Source organism: Odocoileus virginianus, chromosome 5 (genome assembly GCF_023699985.2).
Source record: "Odocoileus virginianus isolate 20LAN1187 ecotype Illinois chromosome 5, Ovbor_1.2, whole genome shotgun sequence".
NCBI lineage: Eukaryota > Metazoa > Chordata > Mammalia > Artiodactyla > Cervidae > Odocoileus > Odocoileus virginianus.
Genome location: NC_069678.1, coordinates 15858255 through 15883713, shown reverse-complemented (window position 1 = coordinate 15883713; position 25459 = coordinate 15858255). Strand labels below are relative to the sequence as shown.

Genomic DNA, 25459 nt, shown 5'->3' with positions numbered 1-25459 from the left:
GTGTCTTTGCCTAAAATTATAGTACCACTTCTTACTGCATATTTATTTAGCTTATTTTGAGTAAGAAAAGTCATTACATTTGAAGAAATGAAGGAAATGGATTGCATTTTGTTAATCTTTTTTATTCTCAGAAATTTTAGTGAGTAAATGGACAAAAATGAAAACAATCTTAATAACAGTAACATTAAACAATTAGATCAACATAATTAGCCAAAGCACTGGCTATAAATTTCAATATGGAACTAATAGGTGGAGCATATGCAAGGCCAATAGATTTTCCTAAATCTGGCTGACTTACTTAGAAACAGGTAAGAAATAGGATAGAAGACTATATCTGTCATTTTATTGTTTTACCGATCTCCTCTCCTCTACTGCATTCAGTTCAGTTCAGTTCAGTTCAGTTGCTCAGTTGTGTCTGACTCTTTACGAGCCCATGGATTGCAGCACGCCAGGCTTCCCTATCCATCACCAACTCCCAGAGCTTACTCAAACTCATGTCCATCGAGTCAGTGATGCCATCCAACCATCAAATCCTCTGTCATTCCCTTCTGCTCCCGCCTTCAATCTTTCCCACCATCAGGGTCTTTTCAAATGAGTCTGTTCTTCACATCAGGTGGCCAAAGTATTGGGGTTTCAGCTTCAGCATCAGTCCTCACAAGAATATTCAAGACTGATTTCTTTAGGATTGACTGGTTGGATCCTCTTGCAGTTCAAGAGACTCTCAAGAGTCTTCTCCAAGTTCAAAAGCATCAATTCTTCGGTGCTCAGCTTTCTTTATAGTCCAACTCTTACATCCATGCATGACTACTGGAAAAACCATAGCTTTGACTACATGGACCTTTGTTGGTAATGTCTCTGCTTTTTAATGTGCTATCTACATTGGCCGTAGCTTTTCTTTCAAGAAGTAAGCATCTTTTAATTTCAGTGCTGCGGTCATCATTTGCAGTGATTTTGGACCCCCCAAAATAAACTCTGTCATGGTTTCCATTGATTCTCCATCTATTTACCATGAAGTGATGGGACTGGATGCCATGATCTTAGTTTTCAGAATGTTGGGTTTTAAGCCAACGTTCTCACACTCCTCTTTCACTTTCATCAAGAGGCTCTTTAGTTCTTCCTCACTTTCTGCCATAAGGGTGATGTTATCTGCATATCTGAGGTTATGATATTTCTCCCAGCAATCTTGATTCCAGCTTATGCTTCATCCAGACTGGCATTTTGCATGATGTACTCTGCATATAAGTTGAATAAGCAGAGTGACAATATACAGGCTTGACACACTCCTTTTCCTATTTGGAACCAGTCTGTTGTTCCATGTCCAGTTCTAACTGCTGCTTCTTGAACTGCATACAGATATCTCAGGATATCTCAGATATCTCAGGCAGTAAAGTGGCCTGGTATTCCAATCTCTTTATGAATTTTCTACAGTTTGTTGTGATCCACACAGTCAAAAGCTTTGGCACAGTCAATAAAGAAGAAGTAGATGTTTTTCTGAAACTCTCTTGCTTTTTTGATGATCCAGCAGATGTTGGCCATTTGATCTCTGGTTCCTCTGCCTTTTCTAAAACCAGCTTGAACATCTGGAATTTCATGGTTAACATATTGCTGAAGCCTGGCTTGGGGTATTTTGAGCATTACTTTGCTAGCGCGTGAGATGAGTGCAATTGTGCAGTAGTTTGAACATTCTTTGGCATTGCTTTTCTTTGGAGTTGCAAAAAGACTGATCTTTTCATGTCCTGTGGCCACTGCTGAGCTTTCCAAATTTGCTGGCATATGGAGTGCAACACTTTAACAGCATCATCTTTTAGGATTTGAAATAACTCAACTGGAATTCCATCACCTCCACTAGCTTTGCTTGTAGTGATCCTTCCTAAGATCCACCTGACTTCGCATTCCAGAATGGCTGGCTCTAGATGAGTGATCACACCATCGTGGTTATCTGGGTCATGAAGATCTTCTTTGTATAGATCTTCTGTGTATTCTTGCCACCTCTTCTTAATATCTTCTGCTTCTATTAGGTCTGTACCATTTCTGTCCTTTATTGAGCCCATCTTTGCATGAAATATTCTCTTGCTGTCTCGAATTTTCTTGAAGAGATCTCTAGTCTTTTCCATTCTATTGTTTTCCTCTATTTCTTTGCATTGATCCCTGAGGAAGACTTTCTTATCTCTCCTTGCTACTCTTTGGAACCCTGCATTCAAATGGGTATATCTTTCTTTTTCTCCTTTGCCTTTAGCTTCTCTTCTTTTCACAGTTATTTGTAAGGCCTCCTCAGACAACCATTTTGCCTTTTTGCATTTCTTTTTCTTGTGGATGGTCTTGATCCCTGCCTCTTTTACAATGTCATGAACCTCTGCCCATAGTTCTTCAGGCACTCTACTAGTTCTAATCCCTTGAATCTATTTGTCACTTATACTGTATAATCTTAAGGGATTTGATTTAGGTCATACCTGAGTGGTCTAGTGGTTTTCCCTACTTTCTTCAATTTAAATCTGAATTTGGCAATAAGGACTTCATGATCTGAGCCACAGTCAGCTCCTGGTCTTGATTTTGCTGCCTGTATAGAGGTTCTCCATCTTTCGCTGCAAAGAATATAATCAATCTAATTTCAGTATTGACCATCTGGTCATGTCCATGTGTAGAGTCTTCTCTTGTGTTGTTGGAAGAGGGTGTTTGCTATGACCAGTGTGTTCTCTTGACACAACTCTGTTAGCCTTTGACCTGCTTCATTTTGTACTCCAAGGCCAAATTTGCCTGTTATTCCAGGTATTTCTTGATTTCCTACTTTTGCATTCCAGTCCCCTATAAGGAAAACAGCATCTTTTTTTTTTTGATGTTAGTCCTAGAAGGTGTTGTAGGTCTTCATAGAACCATTCAACTTTCACTTCATCAGCATTACTGGTCGGGGCATAGACTTGGATCACTGTGATATTGAATGGTTTGCCTTGGAAACGAACAGAGATCATTCTGTCATTTTTGAGACTGCATTCAAGTACTGCATTTCAGGCTCTTTTGTTGACTCTGATAACTACTCCAATTTTTAAAAAGGGATTCCAGCCCACAGTAATAGATATCATGGTCATCTGAATTAAGTTCACCCATGCCATCGATTTTAGTTCACTGATTCCTAAAATGTGGGGTTGCACAGTGTCAGACATGACTTAAATGACTTAGCAGCAGCAGCAGCAGCTATGCAATATTGCTCTTTACAGCATCGGACTTTACTTCCATTACCAGTTACATCCACAACCAAGAGTCTGTTTCCCTAGTCCTGTGTAAGTTCTGGCAGCTCTATGGTGGGTTAATGGTGGACTCCTCCAAGAGGGCTTATCCCATACCCACGTCTGTGGCACCTACAGCCCCTGTCCCTGCGGCAGGCCCCCTGCTGACCTGTACCTTTGCAGGAGACACTCAAACACAGTTCTGGCTCAGTATCTGGGAGATCTCTGGGTCCTGGTGCACACAAGATTTGTTTGAGCCCTGTTAGCATCCCTGGCGGGTAAGGGATTTGATTCTAAACTTGATTTCGCCCCTCCTACCATCTTGCTGGGACTTCTCCTTTGCCCTTGGATGTGGGGTATATTTTATTGGCGAGATCCAACATTCCCCAGTCGATGGTTGTTCAGCAGAGAGCTACAGTTTTGGAGTTCTTGCAGGAGAAGATGAGCGCACATCCTTCTACTCTGCCATCTGCATTAACATTCTTCAAATGTGACTCTTGGAATTTCAGCTTTTGATTTATTTAAAAGTTAATCCAATCAGAAGTACCATAAAAAAGAAAGTAAACAAACAAAAACACACTTATCCCAATGTCTCAGACTCCTGGATTATCTCATTTGTCCTGGGTTTGAGTTACCTCAGATTGGGGTTCTCCTAATTACCAGCTTGAACTTTTTTCCTAATTGGAAACTATTATAATAAGAATTGTTTTCCTACTTATTTTAAATCACTTATGTAGTATTCTCAGGAGAGTCCATCTTCCTATTCTAGCTAGGCTTAGGAAGATACACCGGTGCACCCAAAGGGGCAGGGTAGAAGGAAGAACTCCATAGGGAGAGTCAGATGGCTTTATCACTGACTGATGAAGGAAATATAGTTTAGGTGGAAGACTCAGGGTAGAAACATAGTAGAAGAGCAAAGGAAGTTAGACTCAGTAGCTCTATATGGATGACCACATTAGGGTAGGGAAAGAGAGAGTCTTCACCCATGTTTATTCCAAGTTTGGAACCCATCAGCAGCAAGGTCAGTAAATTAACTAATTTAGGGGAGTTGGGAGATATCTAGGGAAAGAAAAACACTTACACAGGACAATAGACAACTCTAGTGTGCATGTGGAAACTGTGAGTAACTATTGGTAAGGCTGGGCAAGGAGGAATCAGAAACTTCTCCTGCATTGCAGGCAGATTCTTCACTGTTTGAACTACCAGGGAAGATGTGTTATAAGCAAGTTAGTACAAAGCATACATGTTTCAGTTGCTAAATTTCCCAAGAAATAGGAGAGATACAAGTGGGGCCAAAGCTCATCAGATGGCTTTAAAACAACAAATGAGCATTGTGATTGATTTCTGAAATGTTTCAGGAATCAAGTGAGATTTCCAGTTTGTTGTGAGGCATTAATATCATTGACAATTGTACTAGACTTTACTGAGATTTGGATAAAGATAGAGAAGTGTTCATTGGGATAACTCTAAGTTTTCTTTTTGATTTCCATGTCTCTTATCTTTCTTTTACTTGGCCACGTCTTTTCAGTAGAATGGGGAATTAGTTCTGCTCAAAGGCTCTTTCTGGAATGAGTAGACTGGTTCAGTTTGTAGGACCCTATCTTAAAGGCCATAGTCACAATATGTAGGGATGACTACTGAGGACGCCAAGTCTTATGGAAAAGATCAGATATGTATATGAAAAATCAACAACACTTGAAAAACTTTAAAAGGAAAAGATACAGAAACATATAAATATTACAGGAAATAGAGTGATTTATATTACATGTGGAATTATCTTTTTAAAATTAGAAAAGACACATATATTGGGCTGGCCAAAAAGTTCATTTGGGTTTTTCTCATAACAACTTCTAGAAAAATCTGAATGAATTTTTTGGTCAATCCAATAGAATTTGGCTAGTTTAAAGAGAAGGTAGAGCTTGTACAGAACAAGAGGATATTTTGTGCAGGGCAGATTTCTTTCAGGAATTCTCAGAGACCAGCAACTGCCATGTTTGGATTAACAGCAGGCTTAATAAATTGGATTGGAGATGAACAATTTTTCTTTTTCTTTTTCTTTTTTCTTCAGTGTAAAAGTTATATTTTATTGCCATGCTACAAAATGTATGAAGTTGGCACTGACAGGGAGAAATAGAGAACAAGGGTGGGGAGGGCAAAAGGGCAAAAGATGTTGTTACATATACAACAAGGTTTAATCAACAGTGGTAAATTTTGCCAATATTAAAAACGCAAACCAAAAGTTAAAATGCTGATATGAAACAGCATTAAAATACCATTTATGCATAGTACAGTATCACTTATGTCTTATTAGAGAAATATGGAATGTTTATAAATGAAATTAACCATAAGGGGTAAAATTCATATTTCATGTACAATTTGGCAATGGTAGTCCCACTGTTAGACAATTTTTTTATAAAATACAAAATCAAAAATCTAATAAGCTACCTTTATACAAAGTTGCTATATTTATGCCTTTAAGTAGGAAAAAAACATTTATAATGCAAATTAGGATATACAATAATCTTACAATATTATACAATGTAATGAAAATAAAAACATAACACAAAATTTGTCCTTTATAAAATGTGTATTTTGTATTTACTAATGCAAATGTGGCACACTGGTGACTACTGTACTATTAATACCAGTCTGTTTCCGTACTAGTATCATCCAGTCATCATAGAACTGCAATTGCAATGATGCTACAAGAGAATTTTTATACCAGACAAATGAGGAAGTAGGGATGGGGAAGAGGGATGTAAAGAAGAGCAAAGACAGGGTGCTGGTTTGGGCAGAGTATATTATGGTATGTCATAAAATATTTGTTAGTTTTTCAAGCCAAAAACATTTTCTATGCATTCTATGATTTCGTACCAATGCCTTTATTCAAATTTGGCAAACATCAGGGAAAAGGTAATTTAGTACCATATACCTCACATATCAGAGATAAGAAAAAGATGCCAATACATTAGTTACTTTTGAATGTTGTCTCTGATGGTATATCTGTTTCAAGGAGATATACATATATATATATATATATGTATATGTGAATATACATATATATTTATACACACACACACTACACATTGCACAAACACTTGGGCATTATGGGTTAGGAACAGCACAAGGGGAAATGGGATGTATTTTTTAGCCTGCTAAAACCTTTACCTTGAGGCAAAAATATGGTGGCACATTATTGGGAAATTATGAAAACATAAGGCCCCTGTCCCATTTTAATAGAACATTATTGAGGTACATTTTTTTGTGTTGTGCCACAGATTTTTTTGGGAGGGGGTGTGATAAACACTAGCTTAACTTATTGAACCGTGGGGTCAACATTAATATCTATAAAAACAAAGATTGCTTGGCAAATATTCTTAAGTCCCAAATGTGACCTATTCTGGACATACTGAGAAGTGAAAAGCTTTTTGCTGAGTCTTCAAAAGTAAAGTGCATGTCTCATCACTCCACAGCAGCAGTAAGTAAAAGGAACTATTTGCCAATCTTCCTGGAGGGAGGGAAGGCACCATATTTTCATTTTTAAAGGAAGATGAACCTGGGAAATAAAATACACTGAGAAAAAAACACACGTTATACCCATATCAGTTTCCAACCGTGGTCTGGGATAAAAGCTACTACGATCCATGCAGATAAAAGAGGATTCCATTAGGGAGAAAACACATGATCAATGATTATATTTCCAAAGCCAGAAAGTGGGATCACATGATCTATCAACAGAACAGAGTATCTAAAACTAGAACAATTTTTCATAGCAACAGTAGACAAGATGGCTTTATTTTCTGCTAAAATAACAAAAATGTCATTTCAGTGCAATAGTAAAGAAAGATGATGCAGTTGGGAGTTTTATGGGGCTTAATTACATAATTGGGCATCCTGATGCCTCAGACAGTAAAGAATCTGCCTGTAACACAGACATCTGGGTTCAATCCTTGGTAGAGAAGATCTCCTGGAGAAGGAAATGGCTCCAGTATTCTTGCCTGGAGAACTCCATGGAGAGAGGAACCTGGCAGGCTACAGTCCAAGAGATCACAAGGAGTCAGACATGTCTGAGCAGTTAACATGTTCACTTTCAGTCACATAATCAATGAACAAATACATCCATAGATAAGATAAATAAGAGAATATTAATAAAGTACCCTTTCCTAATGTACCATGAGATTATTAATCAATGACAGACAAAAGTGAAGCTTATTTTTTCTTTTGCAGTGATTATAAAAATGTTATCTTAGGTGATCTGAGATTTTTTTCTTTTTAAAGAAATAACAATTTAGAGGAAGAAAATTGTGAGAATGTATAGGTATGGAAGGGGAGTCACTTGAGTAAACTGATGCTATAGCAAGATCAGTCTTGAGGGAATAGAGGCTTGTATGAAAATAGTAAGACTGGAAGTAGAAACCTTTGGTAACCTATTACAATAGCGTAGGCATTATTACTAAGCATCAAATTAGGGGTAAGATAAAAGAAATAAAATGTATTGGTAATACAACAGAAAAAGTTAAGCAAAGTTCAATGATTAATTAAGTTTGAGACATAAGAAGGCAATAGATGCAAAAAATGTGTGAAGTCTCTATCTAGAAGAACCAAGAAATAAGAAAGTCAGCAAGGGAAACTGGTTGAGTGCCGGGTATAAGTATGGTATATTAATTTACTAAAGCTTTTATAACAAAGTATCAGACTAAGTGACTTGAACAACAAGAATTTATTTTCTCACAGTCCTGAAATCTAGAAGTCTGAAATCAAGATTTTGGCAGAGTTGATTTCTTTCAAGTCCTTTCTTCTTGGCTTGTCGGTGACTGCCTCTTCCTTGAATTTTCTCAGGTTGAAGACCAGTAAGATAAGTTTTAACAAGCCCTCCAAGTGATTCTGATGCCTGATAAATTTTGAGAATCATTAGCCTAATCTATTGACTGTGCTTTCTGATTGAATTTTTTCCACATTTCAATTTTAGTTGTAAGCATCTATGGAATATGGAATATTCCTTCTTCTTCTACACTCCCAATACAGGGATTTATCCAGATGCTGGCATTTTGTAAGTGTACTTACTCTATGAGTAGTAGACATTGCCTAGAAAGTGTGAGTGCAGTAGGATTTGAAAACGTCATTTCTCACCTGGAGATGGAGAAAGCGAATCAAATCACTGCTCACGAGTTTATCTTCTCTGCTTTCCCTTATTCCTGGAGAGATTCTGTCATCTGTTTTGTTCTACTGTTCTTCATTTATGCATTCATTGTTGTTGGAAATGTGGTCATCATCACTGTGGTCCAGCTGAATATTCATCTTCACACTCCCATGTACTTCTTTATCAGTGCCCTTTCTTTCCTGGAGATCTGGTATACCACAGCTACAATACCAAAGATGCTTTCTTGCCTGCTTTGTGAGAAGAACATTTCCTTAAACGGCTGTCTTCTGCAGATGTATTTCTTCCATTCCACAGGCATCAGTGAGGTTTGTCTCTTGACAGCTATGGCCTTTGACCGCTACCTGGCCATCTGCAGCCCTCTTCATTACCCTACTATCATGACCCCAAAGCTATGTGCCTGGCTGACTTTAGGTTGCTGTGTTTGTGGTTTTGTCACACCCCTTCCTGAGATTGCCTGGATCTCCACACTGCCCTTTTGTGGCTCCAATCACCTGGAGCATATCTTCTGTGACTTCCTCCCAGTACTGCGCCTGGCCTGCACAGACACACAAGCCATCCTCATGATTCAGGTAGTGGATGTTGTCCATGCGGTGGAGATTATTACAGCTGTGATGCTCATCTTCATGTCCTACGTTGGTATCGTGGCTGTAATTCTACGTATTCGTTCCACTGAGGGCCGTCGCAAGGCCTTTTCCACATGCGTCTCCCACCTCACGGTATTTCTGCTCTTCTTTGGAAGTGTGGCTCTCATGTACCTACGCTTCTCTGCCACCTACTCCTTATTCTGGGATACAGCCATTGCTCTGGCCTTTGCAGTTGTATCCCCATTTTTCAACCCCATTATCTATAGCTTGAGGAATAAAGAGATAAAGGAAGCCATAAAAAAGCACATGAGTCAAGTGAGCATCTTTTTTTCATAAGACCAGGGACCTCAAATAAGATCTAATGTTTAGGAGTCTATATAATTGTTAGAGTCTTTTTATCCTCAACTTTCTTTCATCTGTCTTTTTCTGTCAGTCTTTGGTCGAAACTGGTCTCCCAAAGGTCACCAATAAACAAAATTCACTAATAACTGAATTTAATAGGTTTTTTCAACCTTTATTCAATTTGACACATTTTGAATCAGACTTTGTTGATTAGGTTTTCTGCCACTCAATTTCTCCAAGATAAGTTTAACTTGTGGAAATAATTGGGGTAAAAATTTAATTTTAATAGAGTCAAGACATATGATTATAAGATATTGTGACTGAGCAACCATCTTCATAAGACTAAATTCTCTCTATGGTATTTACAATGAATATACTTGAAGAATGATCCTAATTTCTAATCAAGTGTTCATGTGTTGATAAATAGCATACTAGATGTTTTTCAGTAGGTTCAGTTATGAATCCCTTGTATGATTTTTTTCTTGGCAGTACTACACAATATTAATTCCATGTCTGGGTCAATAACAGGGACTAAGGCCTGCATCCAATTATAATGAGCCTATGTGCCCAGTTAGTGGAGGTTGATTTATTGAACACCAAATTAACTCCATTAATATTGATGACCACTAGAAATGAAGAGAATGGATAGACCTCTTTAAAACTGACATAGAGAGAAGCCTCATAAAGGAGTTGGTTGCAGTTCTGTGGTAGTTAAATACCATGGCAAAGAATCTCAGGCCAAGAAGTTCATTGAAGAAAATTTTAAATGCAATAAATGAGCAAACAAAAACCTTGACTCTAAAAAAAGTAAAGTAATATAAGTAACCTATTAATTAGCTAATCAATATTTTTTCATGATACATTGAAAAATGTAATCCTTGGTTTCACTGAAATAACATGTAAAGTACTTATTAATGAAGCAGAAATATCAATAAAAATCTATTTAGTGAATAAACCAGTATCAGCATGCTGCATTCAGATTGTTCTACCACATTGGACAACAGGGCTTCCTTTTTGACTTCTTCTCCCTTGGGTTTCAGGATGCTAGACTCCATTTTTTAAAAATCTTACTTTGTTTGAGGGCTCTTTCTCTTGTGAATCCTTGTATTTATACATGCTTCATAAAGGGTGATTTTCTCCAGGGCCCACACCTCAGTAGTGATGCAATAACAAAGCTGATGACTATGCAAATGTCAATCGATTTTCACTTTTCCGTAGCCCACCTACAGGAATCCTACGGTGGGCAGCCTTACTTCCCCGCTAATATGCCACAGCCATGCCCTCATCCTCATCCCTAAATCTTATGATACTCAAGAATCAGACACAAAGACAAAAGTTAAGGGAAAGGTCTGATGAGAAGAGGCTAATGCTATCTAAAAGAACTCAGATAGAAAGAACGTGAGAGAAAAGTCATAGTTTGTGGCTGGAGAGGTAAAGGGAAGTCATCAGAAAATACACTTGTCATAAGAAAACAAGGAAAAAGAGAACAAAGGGGAATCAAGAAGTGTTCCTGTGTTTAAAGTGTGTCTTTAATGTTTTATTTTTAATGTTTTTCATAAAACATGAGAAATGAAATTACAGATTGACTAATTATTTAACTACAATTTTCTAAGTGTAATTATTGTTCCAGAATTGATATACAAAAACTCCAGAATATGAAAGTGTTATGCAGTTTTCTTACCTGTTTTCCCTTTTTTAAGATTTTGTATTATATAATCTATTTCTCAATTAAAGTTCAGTTAACAATCCAGTTTAGAAGAATAAGGAGAATTTTATTTGAGCCAAACTGAGCATCATAACCAGGGAGACAGACTCTCAGAAAGCTCTGAGGACTGTTCCACCTGTTAGAGGTCAGAGGCACAGTCAGATACATCTCTAAGACAAAGGATCATGCATCAAATGACATACTGATGTATTGCATAAAATTCAACAAAGATACATAGTCCAGGTAAGCATTTACAAAGCAAGCGTCAAGTCATTATGACTCTTCACAGAGTTGGGAAATAACTGTATTTATTTTAAAAGGAGTTACATTGCTAGGGTCAGAAGAAAGGAAAAGAAGTGACCTTTACTGCCCAGCAGATACTCCCATCCTTGCAAAGTTCTTTTTGATGTGTAATGCAGGTGCACACTGCACATTAGGGAGACAGAGAGGATGCCCAGATGGACACACAGGGGGAATTTTATGCTGAAATTTTCTTGTCGTGCCTTAAAATATAAACTTGATGTCGTGCCTTAAAATATAAACTTTGCTTATCACTTCCCTGAAAAAGAAAGTGAAAGTGTTAGTCACTAAGTTGTATCTGATGACTCTTTGCCTCCCCGTGGACTGTAGCCTGTCAGGCTCCTCTGTCCACAGAATTCTCCAGGCAATCATACTGGAGTAAGTTTCCATTTTATACTCTAGGGGATCTTTCCGACCCAGGGATTGAACCCAAGTCTCTCACACTTCGGGCAGATTTACCATCTACCACTTTCCTAGCCCCTCAAAATTTATGCTTGTCATTTATCTTTATCAATATCATGTATTTATCATTATAATTTATAAATTATATATAAATTATATTATGACTATTATTGTTGTATTATCATTTATCACTTATAATGCTATTTATAAATGACATTTATATATATTATATAAATGACACTTATGCCATTGTCATTTATCATTGTCTCTAAAAACTTTATATAGCTGAAACTTCCACACTTTCTCACCTTCAGTCTGCTCATACAACTGACACTACATTATTTCTTAAAACTTAGATATTATTGCTTTATTACTCTACTTAAAAACCTTCTAAGATTAAACACACCCTCACTCCAAATTGCAAATGCAATTTTACCAGCTAAACTGTGTATGTGTGCATGATGTTCCAGTGTGTTGAATAAAAACAATTTCAAATTGAGAGAAAAGCTAAAGGAAAAGAAACAGCATACAGCAGGGTCTGATGGTCAAAATAAGGATACCATTCAGAGGGGAGATCACTGTGCTGACCTGCTGATGGAATTTCTTACATGATTTTTTTTTTTTTTTATTCACATTACTGTGGATTGAGCAGTGAGTTCTCTTACACTGTGTTCCACCTCACCAACCTATTTATTGTCTGATATTTGGGGAAGATTATATAAAATAAGGGGCTTTCCAGGTGGTGCTAGTGATAAAGAATCTGCCTGCCAATGCAGGAGACCCCAGTTTGATTCCTTGGTTGGGAAGATCCCCTGGAGAAGGGATAGGCTACCCACTCCTGTATTCATGGGCTTCCCTGGTGGCTCAGATGGTAAAGAATCCACCCGCAATGCAGGAGGCCTGGGTTTGATCCCTGGGTTGGGAAGATCCCCTGGAGGAGGACATGGCAACCCACTCCAGTATTCTTGCTTAGAGCATCCTCATGGCTTAGGAGCCTGACAGGCTATAGTCCATGGGGACACAGAGAGTCAGACTTGACTGAGCAAATAAGAACAACGCAGCACAACTTTGGAGAATCTGAGCTAATAAAAGTTAAAGTGAATATTGTTCACTGCAAAGAGGTCTTTCTTTCTTTTTCTTTTTTTTGAATGACAATATTTAATATTTTAAATTTGGGAGACAAACATCGGAGTCTTCTTAAAATGAGAACTCACTCCGGAGAAACAAAAATAAAGTCTTAAAAATAAAATAATAATGACCTCTACTCCACAGGAAAACATTTTTTTTTACATTAAAATTAGTGTATTTTTCCTTGTTGTTAAATGAGTTGAGAAAATTGAACTCAAATTCCACAGTAAGCATGTGAATTTTAGTGTTGCAAATCGGGGACACTTTAGAATTGGGGATATAAAGCATCTGTTGGAGTTTCTGAGTCCAGGAAATGAAGATCTGATAACTGAGAAGAGACTCAGGAAAGCTGGGCAGTGCTGATTAAATGAGTGTGAGAAGTACAGTTCTGCCCAGAGCTGATAGCCAAGATCAAACACAACAGTTCTCAAATGTACTCCCACCCTGTAAAACTGAGCATAAGACTTCTCTTTAATTAAGCTGTCTGTAATGAACTTAGTTTTCCCTGTAATCTCTCACCACTCATTTATATAAAGGGCTACATACAATTTTACAGATTGAACATGATTCTTAACCTGCACAATGTCTCTCATACATTCTTTACCTGAGTGTCCTATACTCAGGGCCTCTATGTCATCAGTGCCAATAACCATTCTTTGGAAAATGTAATAGTGGCAAGAAGGTCAGAAGCCCAAGTATTAAGCTACCAGGCTTCAAGATTTTCTGATCATGCCCTTCCATCAATCCAAAGGAAACATCCTGACACTCGTGCTAATACATTCCCTAAGATTTGTGTTCATGCCGTTAGCACTCAAATTTGATTTTTATATACTGAAACTATATGAAAAAGTAAAGTTAATAGTATACTTTCAAGAAGAGACTTTAAAAGCTCTCTCAGTTTCTTTGGGTGAGATGATCCAGGGTGAAGGGAAACTAGAAATGTAGAACCTTGGTCTACCTTAGTAGACCATGAATACTGTATTATGCAAGTTGGATCTACAGGGAAATGATGTTTGACATGGATAGACCCACTGTTTTTTAGGAGGATCTGAAGCCATCCTGATCTTTTTTCTTTTTCTTTTTTGATATGTTTACTTCATTTCTTAAAAGTTGTATAAAAGAACAATGTGTTTGGAGGATTACTGCTTTCTTTTCTCTTCATTAAAAATAATACATACAATAAGTAGTATGACTTTATCCCAAAGTTTAGAATTTTGTTCCATTTTTAGATATTTTATGGCTTCATTAATTTGTCAAATGTTGTTCAGTCGCTCAGCCATGTCTGACTCTTTGAGATCCAATATACTGCAACACACCAGGCCTCCCTGTCCTTCGCCATGTTCCAGAGTTTGCTCAAACTCATGTCCATTGAGTCAATGATGCCATCCAACCATCTCATCCTCTGTTGACCCCTTCTCCTCTTAACTTCAATCTTTCCCAGCACCAACGTCTTTTCCAATGAGTCAGCTCTTCTCATCAGGCGGCCAGAGTATTGGAGCTTTAGCTTCAGAATCAGTCCTTCCAAAGAATATTCAGGGTTGATTTCCTCTGCATTGACTGGTTTGATCTCCTTGCAGCCCAAGGGACTCTCAGAAGTCTTCTCCAGGACCACAGTTTGAAAACATCAATTTTTCAACACTCAGCCTTCGTTATGGTCCAACTCTCACATCTATACATGGCTATCGGAAAATCAAGCAAACAAACAAGCATAGCTTTGATTATACAGACCTTTGTTGACAAAGTGATGGGGTATCCTAATTTTTGTTTCACAAAATGCAAATAAGCAAGCATATATCTTACTTCCATTGGGTTTTAAAAAATCTGATTTAGCTTTACCCTTAATCATTTAAATAAAAGGAACAATCTGTGAGACCAGGAATAAAATTTTCTCCCTATTTTAGCAAAGTCTCTACAGCAAGAATTAGGATGTCTTGTTGCTTAAAGACTGTTAAAAATCTGCAGCTGAGTTTTAATGGAGTTGGTGATTTGTATTTCTGAGAGACAGGTTGGAACAAGAACCTCTGTATGCCTTGAGTTCTTGTAATTCTGTACAGAGTTTGAAGAATGGGCAACCCAGAATTCCTTCCTGATTTATAATTTTCAGAAGCAAAATTTAAAGCTAATTGAAGAAACAAAACATAATCTTAACATTGCCCTATGTTACATCTATAAGAGTTTTTTTCCTAAGTTTTCATCTAAGAAATTTGCTTTCATTTTTTTTTTTTTTTATAAAGTCCTGTTGAAGACCTTTGAGAGCCATAGTAAGCGCTGAATCACCCAGCATCTGTGAAAGTTAGCAGCTGCCTCAGCTCAATCTGTCTCCTGAAGATAGGGTAGATTGTAGTTGGCGGGATTCTGGCCCAAGCAAGAGGCTATTTTTTTTTCTTTGTCTTGCCACATATGTAACTTTTCTCTCATCTCTATCTAAATTAGACTAAACAATTACATGTGAATTGTTTCTCTTTCTTTCTTTCTTGCTCTTTTGGATAAATTTTATTTTGGCGGGTTCTTGACTTTTAGGAAAAGCATAACACTTTCCAAAGGAAACCGTGAGTACAGAATTCTTCATAGGACAATTTGTCACTAATATAATTAGGAAAGCTGTCTCCTTTGAACTTTCTGTGCTATCTTTGACAGGATCAGCAAGAATTGCTTCTTGATTCCTAAGAAGTAAAGAAGCTTAGTTTTAATTCTCTTTTTTATGAATGTATCACTTTAAACTGACCTTGAGCTTGTGACTATACAGCACAAAATCCAGCAATGACCTGTTTACACAGGTTTACACGGAGAACAACCTGATAACTTGGAGCAAAATAACACACAATAAATGTTTGAGTCTCCATAGAAGGATTTATTTCTGTAACCAAACTAGTAAAGGTCATCCACAGAATAACAATTATGTATAGAAGGAGACTAAAGTTTAAATCTTATATTGAATGTTTTCACAGAGGTAAACTAAGAAAAACTGTGCTTATATCCAGATAAATAAAGATGTATCCTATGGAGATTTTGCTGGATGTTGTCACAAATAAATTGGATCCCACTATTATTGGAAAATAATACATGATTTTATTTGATAATACAATGTTTTATATTGCAAAAGTCAATTATCAAGATGCTAATAATTTTAAATTTGTGGTAATTAGATTGTAAATGTGCTAAATTTTTGATCTGTAATGTTTATGAATAAAGAAAATAAAAAAGTAAATAGTATATTAGTTATATTTTTACATACTTTTTTTGGACTTTGGGGTATATAATTTGTCAAAATTAATTGCAAGCCATTTTTATTTATTCATTAAATTAGGTTTGTCATGATCAGTATGTGTTAACACCTTTTAAGCTTTTGAAAGCAGTAAAATTGTATTTCTTTTTATGCATCTGAAAATGTGATTTTGCTAATTTAAAGTTGTTTTCAATTAGTCTAATAATGCATGTTATAGAACTTTATTGTTAATTAAGTTTATTAATATGGGCAGATGTTTATGTGAAAAGTTGGAAAAGTATTCTGAATGACCAAGAATTATTAGCCTAAGTTGTAGCTGTATATGGTTACAATTATATAAATATATTACAGCCTTTCTAAAAAGGTAATTTTATGGGTATAAAGATATCTGAACATAAATCCAATGTGAGAAAATGCCTTGAGACTTTTAAAAAGATAGAATATTAGAGAGAGAGAGAAAAAAACCCAGTATACTAGAGACTTGAAAACCAGCAATAAGTAGAAGCTTTTTAACTTGCAGACTATGGAGAGTGATGGGTCAAAGGAGCTGGAAACAGCAGAAGAGATCCAGGAGAGGCGTCAGAAGGTGTTGACTCGGTACCAGAGGTTCAAGGAACGGGTTGCTGAGAGGGGTCAGAAGCTTGAAGATTCCTATCACTACCAGGTTTTCATACGAGATGCAGATGACCATGAGAAGTGGATCACAGAGAAAATGAAGATTGCAAGTGATAAAAGCTATGAAGACCCAACGAACATACAGGTTCTTCAGTTTCACTGACTTCACCGGAGTAGACTCTAAAATTTCTAGGGAGGGAAACATTTTTATAATGTAGGTGCACATCTGGTAAACTCTAGAGGGGTGCTGTAATAGAAAGATTAGACTTTGGGAACTGTAATTCTGTCTCTAAATAGTCCATGTCTTCAACTCCTTAAGCCTCAATGTCTTATTTACACAGGGAACTCATTCTAGATAATACTTTATGAATGCAATATTGCTTTGAAATTAAAGCATCGGCAAAACACTGAAAATAGAAAGAATTTATGATGCATCATAGAATTCCAATATTTGTGACATTAAGGGTGGAGTTGAAGTAAAGAGACATCAGTACTTCTGAACCAACTTCTCTTTGCTCTCCTCAGAAAGATATGATTTAACCAGAGTTTTTCCCAGTTGGTTGTTCATGCCTCTTGTTAAGTCCAAATGAGAGGTTTCAGATAGAGAGGTTTGGTAGAAGCTCCCCCTACTACTTGTATTACAGAATAAGGCATAGTCAGGATCAGAAAAAAGGTTTGTATGCCTAAAATGCACTAAGGAAATCAGAAAGGAAGCACCTAGAACAAGAACAAAGTGTTACCTACTAAATGGATGAACCTATATATGACAACAAGAGCATAATCTGGCATGCAAAAACTTCCCAGTTAAAATAAAAGCCACTGTTGTCATGATCATTTTCCTCATTGTTCACTACTTTCAGTAGGATTTAGTTCCTTTTTTTCTTAAAAGGACAAATTCTGTGTTACATTATTTAATTTCCACAGAAGGCAATTAAGACTTTAATGTAATATTTATTAGAAATTTCCCAAAGGCAGTAAGGACTGAAAATACCTTTTTCTGTGGTCCTGGACATTGGGTCTGGGATCTTTGAAAACCTATATGCAATGATTCTGCCACAGCCACTTCTTTTAGGATAGGACTCCTCTAGCTATGGTCATAGGTTATTATATAATCTGTGCTGGGAAACAGGTAGTTCTGCCTGCAAGAAAGAAGAGGAATAAAAGAACTCTTTTATGGTCCAGGAGACCAGGCTCCATTAAGTCATAAACTCTGATTTCTAATCTTCAGGGGAAATATCAGAAGCATGAATCCTTTGAAGCAGAGGTGCAAGCAAAATCATGGGTCCTTCCTGATCTGGAAAAAACCAGGGAAATCCGATTTCCTGAGGGGCATTTTGCCCATGAGGACACCAAGGTAAATATATGGTTGGGATCTGTGAGAGATGCTTCTAATTGTTGGTTATGTTATCAGAGTTTTCATTGACTACAACAGGTATAAACCTTGATACAACTGACTTGGAACCATGGTTCTGCCTCTTATATTTTACTTGGATTGTGGAAGGAAAAATTGATGGAATATGCTAGTGTTCCTAGGAGTGGGGAGAAGAGCTATGGCACAAAGCTCTCGTTGAATAGAGTCACCTTCCTCCTTACACCCCCACAGGATGGGCTGGCTCAAGATTACACCCACTTCAACCCAGATGAATTGGCTTTCCCAAATGTCTTTTCTGATTAATTCTTCTAAGCTCAGAGTCCTTGTTGTTTAAACTCTCTAAACAAGGGATGCTCTTTCTTTGAATCTTCTCTGAAATCTTTCTCCCTTTGTCTATGATGCCTCTTTCTCTTCAGAGCTCACATGCTATAACTACTATTGTAGTTCTCCAAATGCTTGAACCCTTAAGATTGAAGAGCACCACCACCATGGAATCCATTATTAATTTATCAGATTTTTTTCTAAGTTAACTCATATATCTTCCTAAAATGTTTGTGTTGATAGAGTCAGTTCAGGTTCTTTCTGTATTAAGTGAAATTCTTTTACTGTTTAACTGTTTCTAAAATTGTCAAAAGAAATGTGTTACATATTTATAAGCTGGGGCTGTTTTTCCATATTTAGCATACAAATTCTAGTTCCTTTTACTGTCAACAAAACATGGTCAGATGATACAGACTTTAGCAAGAATAAACCTTATTAGAAAGAAGATTCTGTAATTTACCTGTTATTAAATAAAAATGATTTGGTCAAATTGCACAAAAACCAGTCCCTGATGTTAATTAAAGTAGTTGAGAAATGTCTGAAACATCTTCACACCTATCAGAATTACTGAGATTATAGTGACCCTGGAGCACGGCAGGATCCATAGATAAATGTGATCTATTTGCTACATGTTACCTTAGAGCCATGAAGTAGTTGAAAAATACAAGATTCTTGAAGACATAACATAAATGATACCTTCAATTTTACAATATATGTAAAACCCGATCTTCTAAGCTAATCTAGCATTAGAGCCCTCAACTATATAGTCTCAAGTTCTGTTATTGCTTTGGTGACCCTATTTCCTTTGTAAGTCAGAAAGACTTGTAGCTCTTAATCCATTCTGACAAACAGTCCTTGCCAAGTTTTTTCTGTGCCTTTGTCAGTACTTTGAACACCCTCTCTGTATCTTCTGCCTATCAAACTTCTATCTATCCCTCAAGGTCCAATTCAAATGAGCACATTTTTACATGGATTTTTATTCCATCCTGTCTTATCGTTTGTAATCATTTCATCTTCTAAAATCCCCAAATGTTATTATTTCTTTTTCTTTATGGAAGATCATATGATTTAATGGCTATTCCCATACATGCCCTATCCTCTTCTAAATATTTCCAAGCAATTAATGCAAAAGTTAATGGGATGAGGGATTTTTATCCAGATCCCTCTCTGCACAGGTCTCTGAGTCTATACCTGCTGCTCCACGGCAGGTAATGTGCCTGAGTGGTTTTACTTCTCCCAAAGGGCCTTCTGGAGGCACTGAACCGCCTGTGGGACCTGCTGCTGGAGGCCACCCGGGAGAAGGGTACTCTGCTGCTGGGGGCCCTGAAACTCCAACAGTACTTCCAGAAGTGTGATGACATCTTGGAGTGGATTGGAGACAAGGTATGGGAACAAACAGCCTGTATATAGGACTTTCCATCCCTCTGGACCAGACATCCCATAGCAATTTAATGCGGACTTTCCTGGAGGCTCAGATGGCAAAAATCCACCTGCAGTGTGGGAGACCAGGGTTCTATCCCTGGGCTGGGAAGATCCTCTGGAGAAGGGGATGGCTACCCACTCCAGTATTCTTGTCTGGAGAATTCCATGGACAGAGGAGCCTGGCAGGCTACAGTCCATGGGGTCGCGAGAAGCGACATGCTACGCAAATGAGCGACTTTCACTTTCACTTTTTTGTAAAGAAGTCAAGGTATCTGTTCCTGGTCTTAGTTCCTTGGAAGAGAGAGGAATGTTAGCAAAGATTTAAGAGGTATTCTGGAAGTAAGCAACATTATAGGAGGATAAATCTAAATGTATGAATCTGATTATGAGGAGGACAAGACATGCAAAAAACTTGTGTACTGAAAGATCATCTAGGATTTCCCCTCTTCTACCTTCCATGAACCTTCACTCCTTCCAGATTTTCAATCCTACTCTGGTTCCAACTGAGAGAATTGTCTCTTAGTACCTATAACTAGAGAGGTTTCTATATTCTATTACTTGAAGAATAACCCTATGGTTAGAATTGAAAATTTACACAGGCAAACATTCAGCACAATACTTTTGTAAATACTCAGTATGTTGAATTGAGCAAAACCATAATGAATTTACTTTTCATGTTAAAAACCACAAAAATGTTCTTCCAGGGACATTTTCTGACAATGTCCCTGGTCTTCCCAAAGAGTTACCCCAAAGACCACTGTCTCCTGAGTCACGGTGCCACGTCAGGAAATATACCCTTGCTCTGACTCTTTCTTGAAGAGGTTCTCCCAGGTTCCATCGGTATCTCCTTCTGAGTTATCCTGGGAATGTAAATGTAAGCAAGGGTTTTGGGCATTTGACCTGCGGGTATCTCTAAATATTTGCTGGTGACCTAATAGACCTTTCTGCGTCTACAGGAGGCTCTGGTGACATCAGTGGAGCTGGGTGAGGACTGGGAGCGCACAGAGGTTCTGCATAAGAAGTTTGAAGAGTTCCAAGCAGATCTGGCAGTTCGAAAGGAGAGAGTGAATGAAGTGAACCGATATGCCACTGAGTGTGCAGAGGTGAGGTGGGGAATAACAGAGACAATCCAGGGAAAGCGTTCTGATCTTCAAGAAGACTGCCTGGCCATTTGCAGAGGGAACAAGAAAGATATGTAGGACATTGTGAGAACAGAGGGACGCCTGTCCATGGAGTAACATGCCCAGAGCAGCTTTCTCTCTTTTCTGAACTTAGCCCTTGCCAGTCTACAGAAATAGAGGTGTGAGTGAGTGAGTGTACATGAGTTTATGTAAAGAAATTCAGTCCGCAATGAGGTTACTCTTGCACTGTGCAGTACATTGATTTCTCATGTTTATGAAGCACCAGAGTAAAGTGGCAAAGAATGTAAAATAATGGTGACTTCTCATAATATATATGATATCATTAAATAAATGTTTCTGTGCTTTGAGGGGGAAGGAAAAAGAGGCAGATTTACCTTCATTTACTTAAGAAAGTACTTAAATAAGCTTTTAATTTCTGAGCATACAGATACTCAGCGTGTAACTAAATACCCTTAACACATGTAAGGACCAGGAAGTCAGTTTGGTTTTATATGTATGTGAAGGAATTGAACAGAAACTGCAATAGTTGGCTATCATGCTTTTCCATTTAAAGTTTTATTATCACTTCAGCTACATAATGGAAATGACATTTATGTGTAAATAGGATCAAGATTTCAGGATTAATAGTTACTAGAGTAGGGAAAATAAACTATTTCTCAATTTTTTCCAGGCCTAATTTCCAACAGTCTCTAAATTTCTCCTTCTAACATGACTGTATTTTTCTTATCGTGCAGATTTTTTTTTTAAGTTATCTGTTACTATCTACCAAACCACTACAGAACTTAAAAGAGAAAACGTCTTATTTTTTCTTGGTTAGGTGAGTCAGATTCACTGATTCAGTTGCTCAGCTGGGCCATTCTCCTGATCTCACCTGATATTCTTAAGTAACTGCGGTTACGCAGTGACTCAGTTGGTATAAGGGATCTAAAACAACCTTCCTCCCATGTCTAAGGATTTGGCAAGGATAGTGCAGGCTTTCTCCATATGCTCTCTCATCTTTGAGTAGATCATACTTTTTATTTTTTATTTATTTTATTTATTTTTTATTATTTTTTTTCATTTATTTTTATTAGTTGGAGGCTAATTACTTTACATCATTACAGTAGTTTTTGTCATACATTGAAATGAATTAGCCATGGATTTACATGTATTCCCCATCCCGGTCCCCCCTCCCACCTCCCTCTCCACCCGATCCCTCTGGGTCTTCCCAGTGCACCAAGCCCGAGCACTTGTCTCATGCACCCAACCTGGGCTGGTGATCTGTTTCACCCTTTTTAATGTGTTCCAAGAAAGTAAGAACAGAAGCTGTAAAACCTCTTGAGGCCCAAGTACTGGGGCTTATAAAATATTATTTCTACTTGTAAAGAAGGAAGGAGAAGAAAATTCCATCTGAAGAGGCTGCAAAATAGAAATGGAAATAGGAATAAACAGGGATAAGAGAGGTAGGGAGACCTGGTATATGGGAACTACTCAAAATTGCCAAGTATCAAAATGGGCTGATGCCACTAGCTTTATCTTATAAACATAAATCTCATTGCTTCAGATAGTGTGCAAAACTGTATGAACTTTTCTGCAAAATTAAATTTATCTGCATGGCTGTCTAGTTCTGGGAAGAGGGAAATAGCTCCAACTATATTTTCAAAGGTGTCAGGGCCCCAAAATAGCCAAAATTCACAGCATTAGAGTTTTGAAAAATTCAGTCAGATTTCGCAAAAGGAATTTTCTCTTCCTTGGTTTCCAGGATCTTGAGGGAAGCTAGCAGCCATCAACATGATGGAGTTCTGAAAATAATGAGGTTAGGCAACCTATGTTATTATACTAGTCTTGAGCTGTGGGCAGAGGATTCAATATCTGGTGGTTTGGTTTTCTAGATTTGATGTGGATCAAGTAAAAGGGACCAGGGTAAGGTGAAGTGCAATATCTGGCTAAATGGTTATCCTCCGCTTCTGACAAAGTCTGGACCAGTGTGAAATAAGAAGTGTTTAACTATTTTTTCTGCATTAGTCTAACGCTGACTTACTCCCACAGGGAAGGCATCCTGAGCTGCCCTCGATTGAGTCAAAGCAGAATGAGGTGAATGCAGCTTGGGAGCGTCTCCATGGTCTGGCTTTCCAACGACAGAAAATGCTGTCCAGTGCTGCAGACCTCCAGAGATTCAGAAGGTAGGAATCTGGCCACTGAGTTGTAGGAAACTGTAATAGCACCAGGTTGGGTCTTTGGGTTAGTCTCTGTTACTGTTAGAAATTAGTGGCCAATACCCTGAATCAAAGAAAAGCATGTGCTTGCCTTTAAGACAACAAGGGACAGAGTAGTTAAAATTGTGATCCAGTCAATAGCCAAGTATATGTTAAATGGAGCTTAAAGTAATAAAATTAGCACTAGTGAATTACTGATGGAAGTTCTGCAGGGGCAAAAGCAGAAAGAGTATGGAGGGTGAGGTTGGGAAGGAGGATGTTTGTGAAGAGCTAACACAGAAGTATATCTGGAGGCTCAGCTGACAGGATGCCCAGGTCCCTACATCTCAATGGAAACCTTTAAAGTAGGAACTCATCTTATAAATCTTGTGCATTTATTCTGTTTTGGGCTGTACTGGGTCTTGGTTGCTGTGGGTGGGCTTTCTCTGAGGTGAGCCGGGGTCTCCTCTTCAGTGTGGTGGGCCGGATTCTCATTGTGGCAGCTTCTCTTGTGAAGCACGGACTCTAGGTGCATCGGCTTCAGTAGTTGCAGTGCACCGGCCTAGTTGTCACTTTGCAAGTGGGATCTTCCCGGACCAGGGATTGAACCCATGTCCCCTGCATTGGCAGGTGAATTCTTAACCAATGGATCACCAGGGAAGCCCCCAAACAGGAATTCTTTATGCTATTTTTTGCTAGTGTGTGGGAAGATAGGATAATTTCTGACAGGGTGAGTGAGGCTGGTCCTTCTGGGTGCTGTTTGCCCTGGAATGCCTGCCTTCTTTCTTTGCTGGAGCTCATGGGGATGTCTGGCAGGGATGTGACTGAAGCCATCCAGTGGATTAAGGAGAAAGAGGATCAAGTCACGTCTGAGGACTATGGCAAAGACCTTGTGAGCTCTGAGGCATTGTTTCACAGCCACAAGACACTTGAGAGGAACCTTGCAGTCATGAATGACAAGGTAAGCTGGTGGGAGGAAGAGCTACATCCTTGAGTTAGAAGAGCCATCTGATGTTCATCTTGTCTCCATAAGTTAGGCGAGGTTGCTCAGTCATGTCCAGCTCTTTGCAATCCTACGGACTGTTGACTACCAGGCTCCTCTGTCCATGGGATTTTCCAGGCAAGAGTACTGGAGTGGGTTGCCATTTCCTTCTCCACTTGTCTCCATAGAACACAATAAATTTGCTATTTCAATGAAGGAGAAATTTTGTGCCACCTGAATATACTTCTTTATTCTAGTTTACAACTTGTATATGATTCTTGGATATCTAGTATTTTATTTAAACTATTTTTATTTAAATGCACATATATATCATATATATATGTATATGCTTATGCTTTTTGTAATATATTTCATAATTCAAAACCAAAATAGATAGCTTCATGAGTGGTTTCCTACCTAACCACACCTTCTCCTGTTGGAGATGAACCTTGTTTCTTTTTGTCCTTTACTCAGTAGAAAAGGGAGAAAATTTCTTCTCCTTTTATAATAAACATAGACGCTAAAACACTCTACTCAATCCGCCTTTGAGTTTTCTTCTGGAAGCTGAAAGACCTTGATTCCTGTACCTATGGTAGGCATAGTCACACAAGAACTTGGAGTAGGCCTATATTCTTGAATGCTTCCCATTCTTACTTCTTCCCCTCACAACTTTGACCATAACTTAAACTGATTACTCCTCAGCTTTTACAGTGGAGTCAACCCATAAGAAGATCCCTAGTTGCTATGCTTTAATCATAGTTCTATCCCTCGGTCCAGTTTCTGAAAAATATTTCACCAGTCTACTTCTTTTTTTCTTCCTCATTTTTCCCCTTTAGTCTTTTTTTTTCCCCTCCTAATTATGAGTGATGAAATACCGTGACTTAATGAGTAATGATAATGAAATCTCATCTTAGACAACACCTGATTATAATTCAGTATAGTGGAAGGACTAATGGTAACATGGAATTTTCCCTAGTAACCCTGCTCTTCAGGAATTGTGCTCACAGTGGCCTGGCATTACTGAAATTTTCTTGGCCAAAATTTTCCTTAGCAGAAATATCTTTCTGATTCCTACGGTAATGTTTATTAAAACAGTATAGAGGGTAATGAAGGACAGATATATGTCTAAATATTGCTTCTGATACTGATTCATTGAATGACCTTGGGCAGATAAAATATTAGCCTCTAGTTTTCACATACAAGAGGAACAAGAATAGTTTCTGCCTCATAGTCTTTTAAAGGGAGACTTTGGTCCGTCTAGTCAAGGCTATGGTTTTTACAGTGGTCATGTATGGATGTGAGAGTGGACTGTGAAGAAAGCTGAGCGCCAAAGAATTGATGCTTTTGAACTGTGGTGTTGGA

At 37.9% G+C, this 25459-nt stretch overlaps 2 protein-coding genes across 2 annotated transcripts in view; both read left to right on the top strand.

Moving 5' to 3' along the window:
* The first annotated feature begins 8357 nt into the window (after positions 1 to 8357).
* Positions 8358 to 9302, top strand: OR6K2 (olfactory receptor family 6 subfamily K member 2). The gene has a single exon (XM_020886199.2). The coding sequence runs from the start codon at positions 8358 to 8360 to the stop codon at positions 9300 to 9302; it is 945 nt and encodes a 314-aa protein (XP_020741858.2).
* A 7290-nt stretch (positions 9303 to 16592) lies between these two features.
* The window catches only part of SPTA1 (spectrin alpha, erythrocytic 1), a 67573-nt gene continuing 58706 nt past the window's right edge, over positions 16593 to 25459 (top strand). The window contains exons 1-6 of the mRNA XM_070467591.1: positions 16593 to 16829; positions 17913 to 18038; positions 19620 to 19760; positions 20756 to 20902; positions 22970 to 23103; positions 23932 to 24076. Of these exons, the coding sequence (XP_070323692.1) occupies positions 16593 to 16829; positions 17913 to 18038; positions 19620 to 19760; positions 20756 to 20902; positions 22970 to 23103; positions 23932 to 24076 (930 nt within the window). The remainder of the gene's footprint in view (positions 16830 to 17912; positions 18039 to 19619; positions 19761 to 20755; positions 20903 to 22969; positions 23104 to 23931; positions 24077 to 25459) is intronic.

What these genes read in the sequence shown, in the direction of transcription:
- OR6K2 (XM_020886199.2), top strand. Translation starts at nt 8,358, where the DNA reads ATGGAGAAAGCGAATCAAATCACTGCTCACGAGTTTATCTTCTCTGCT.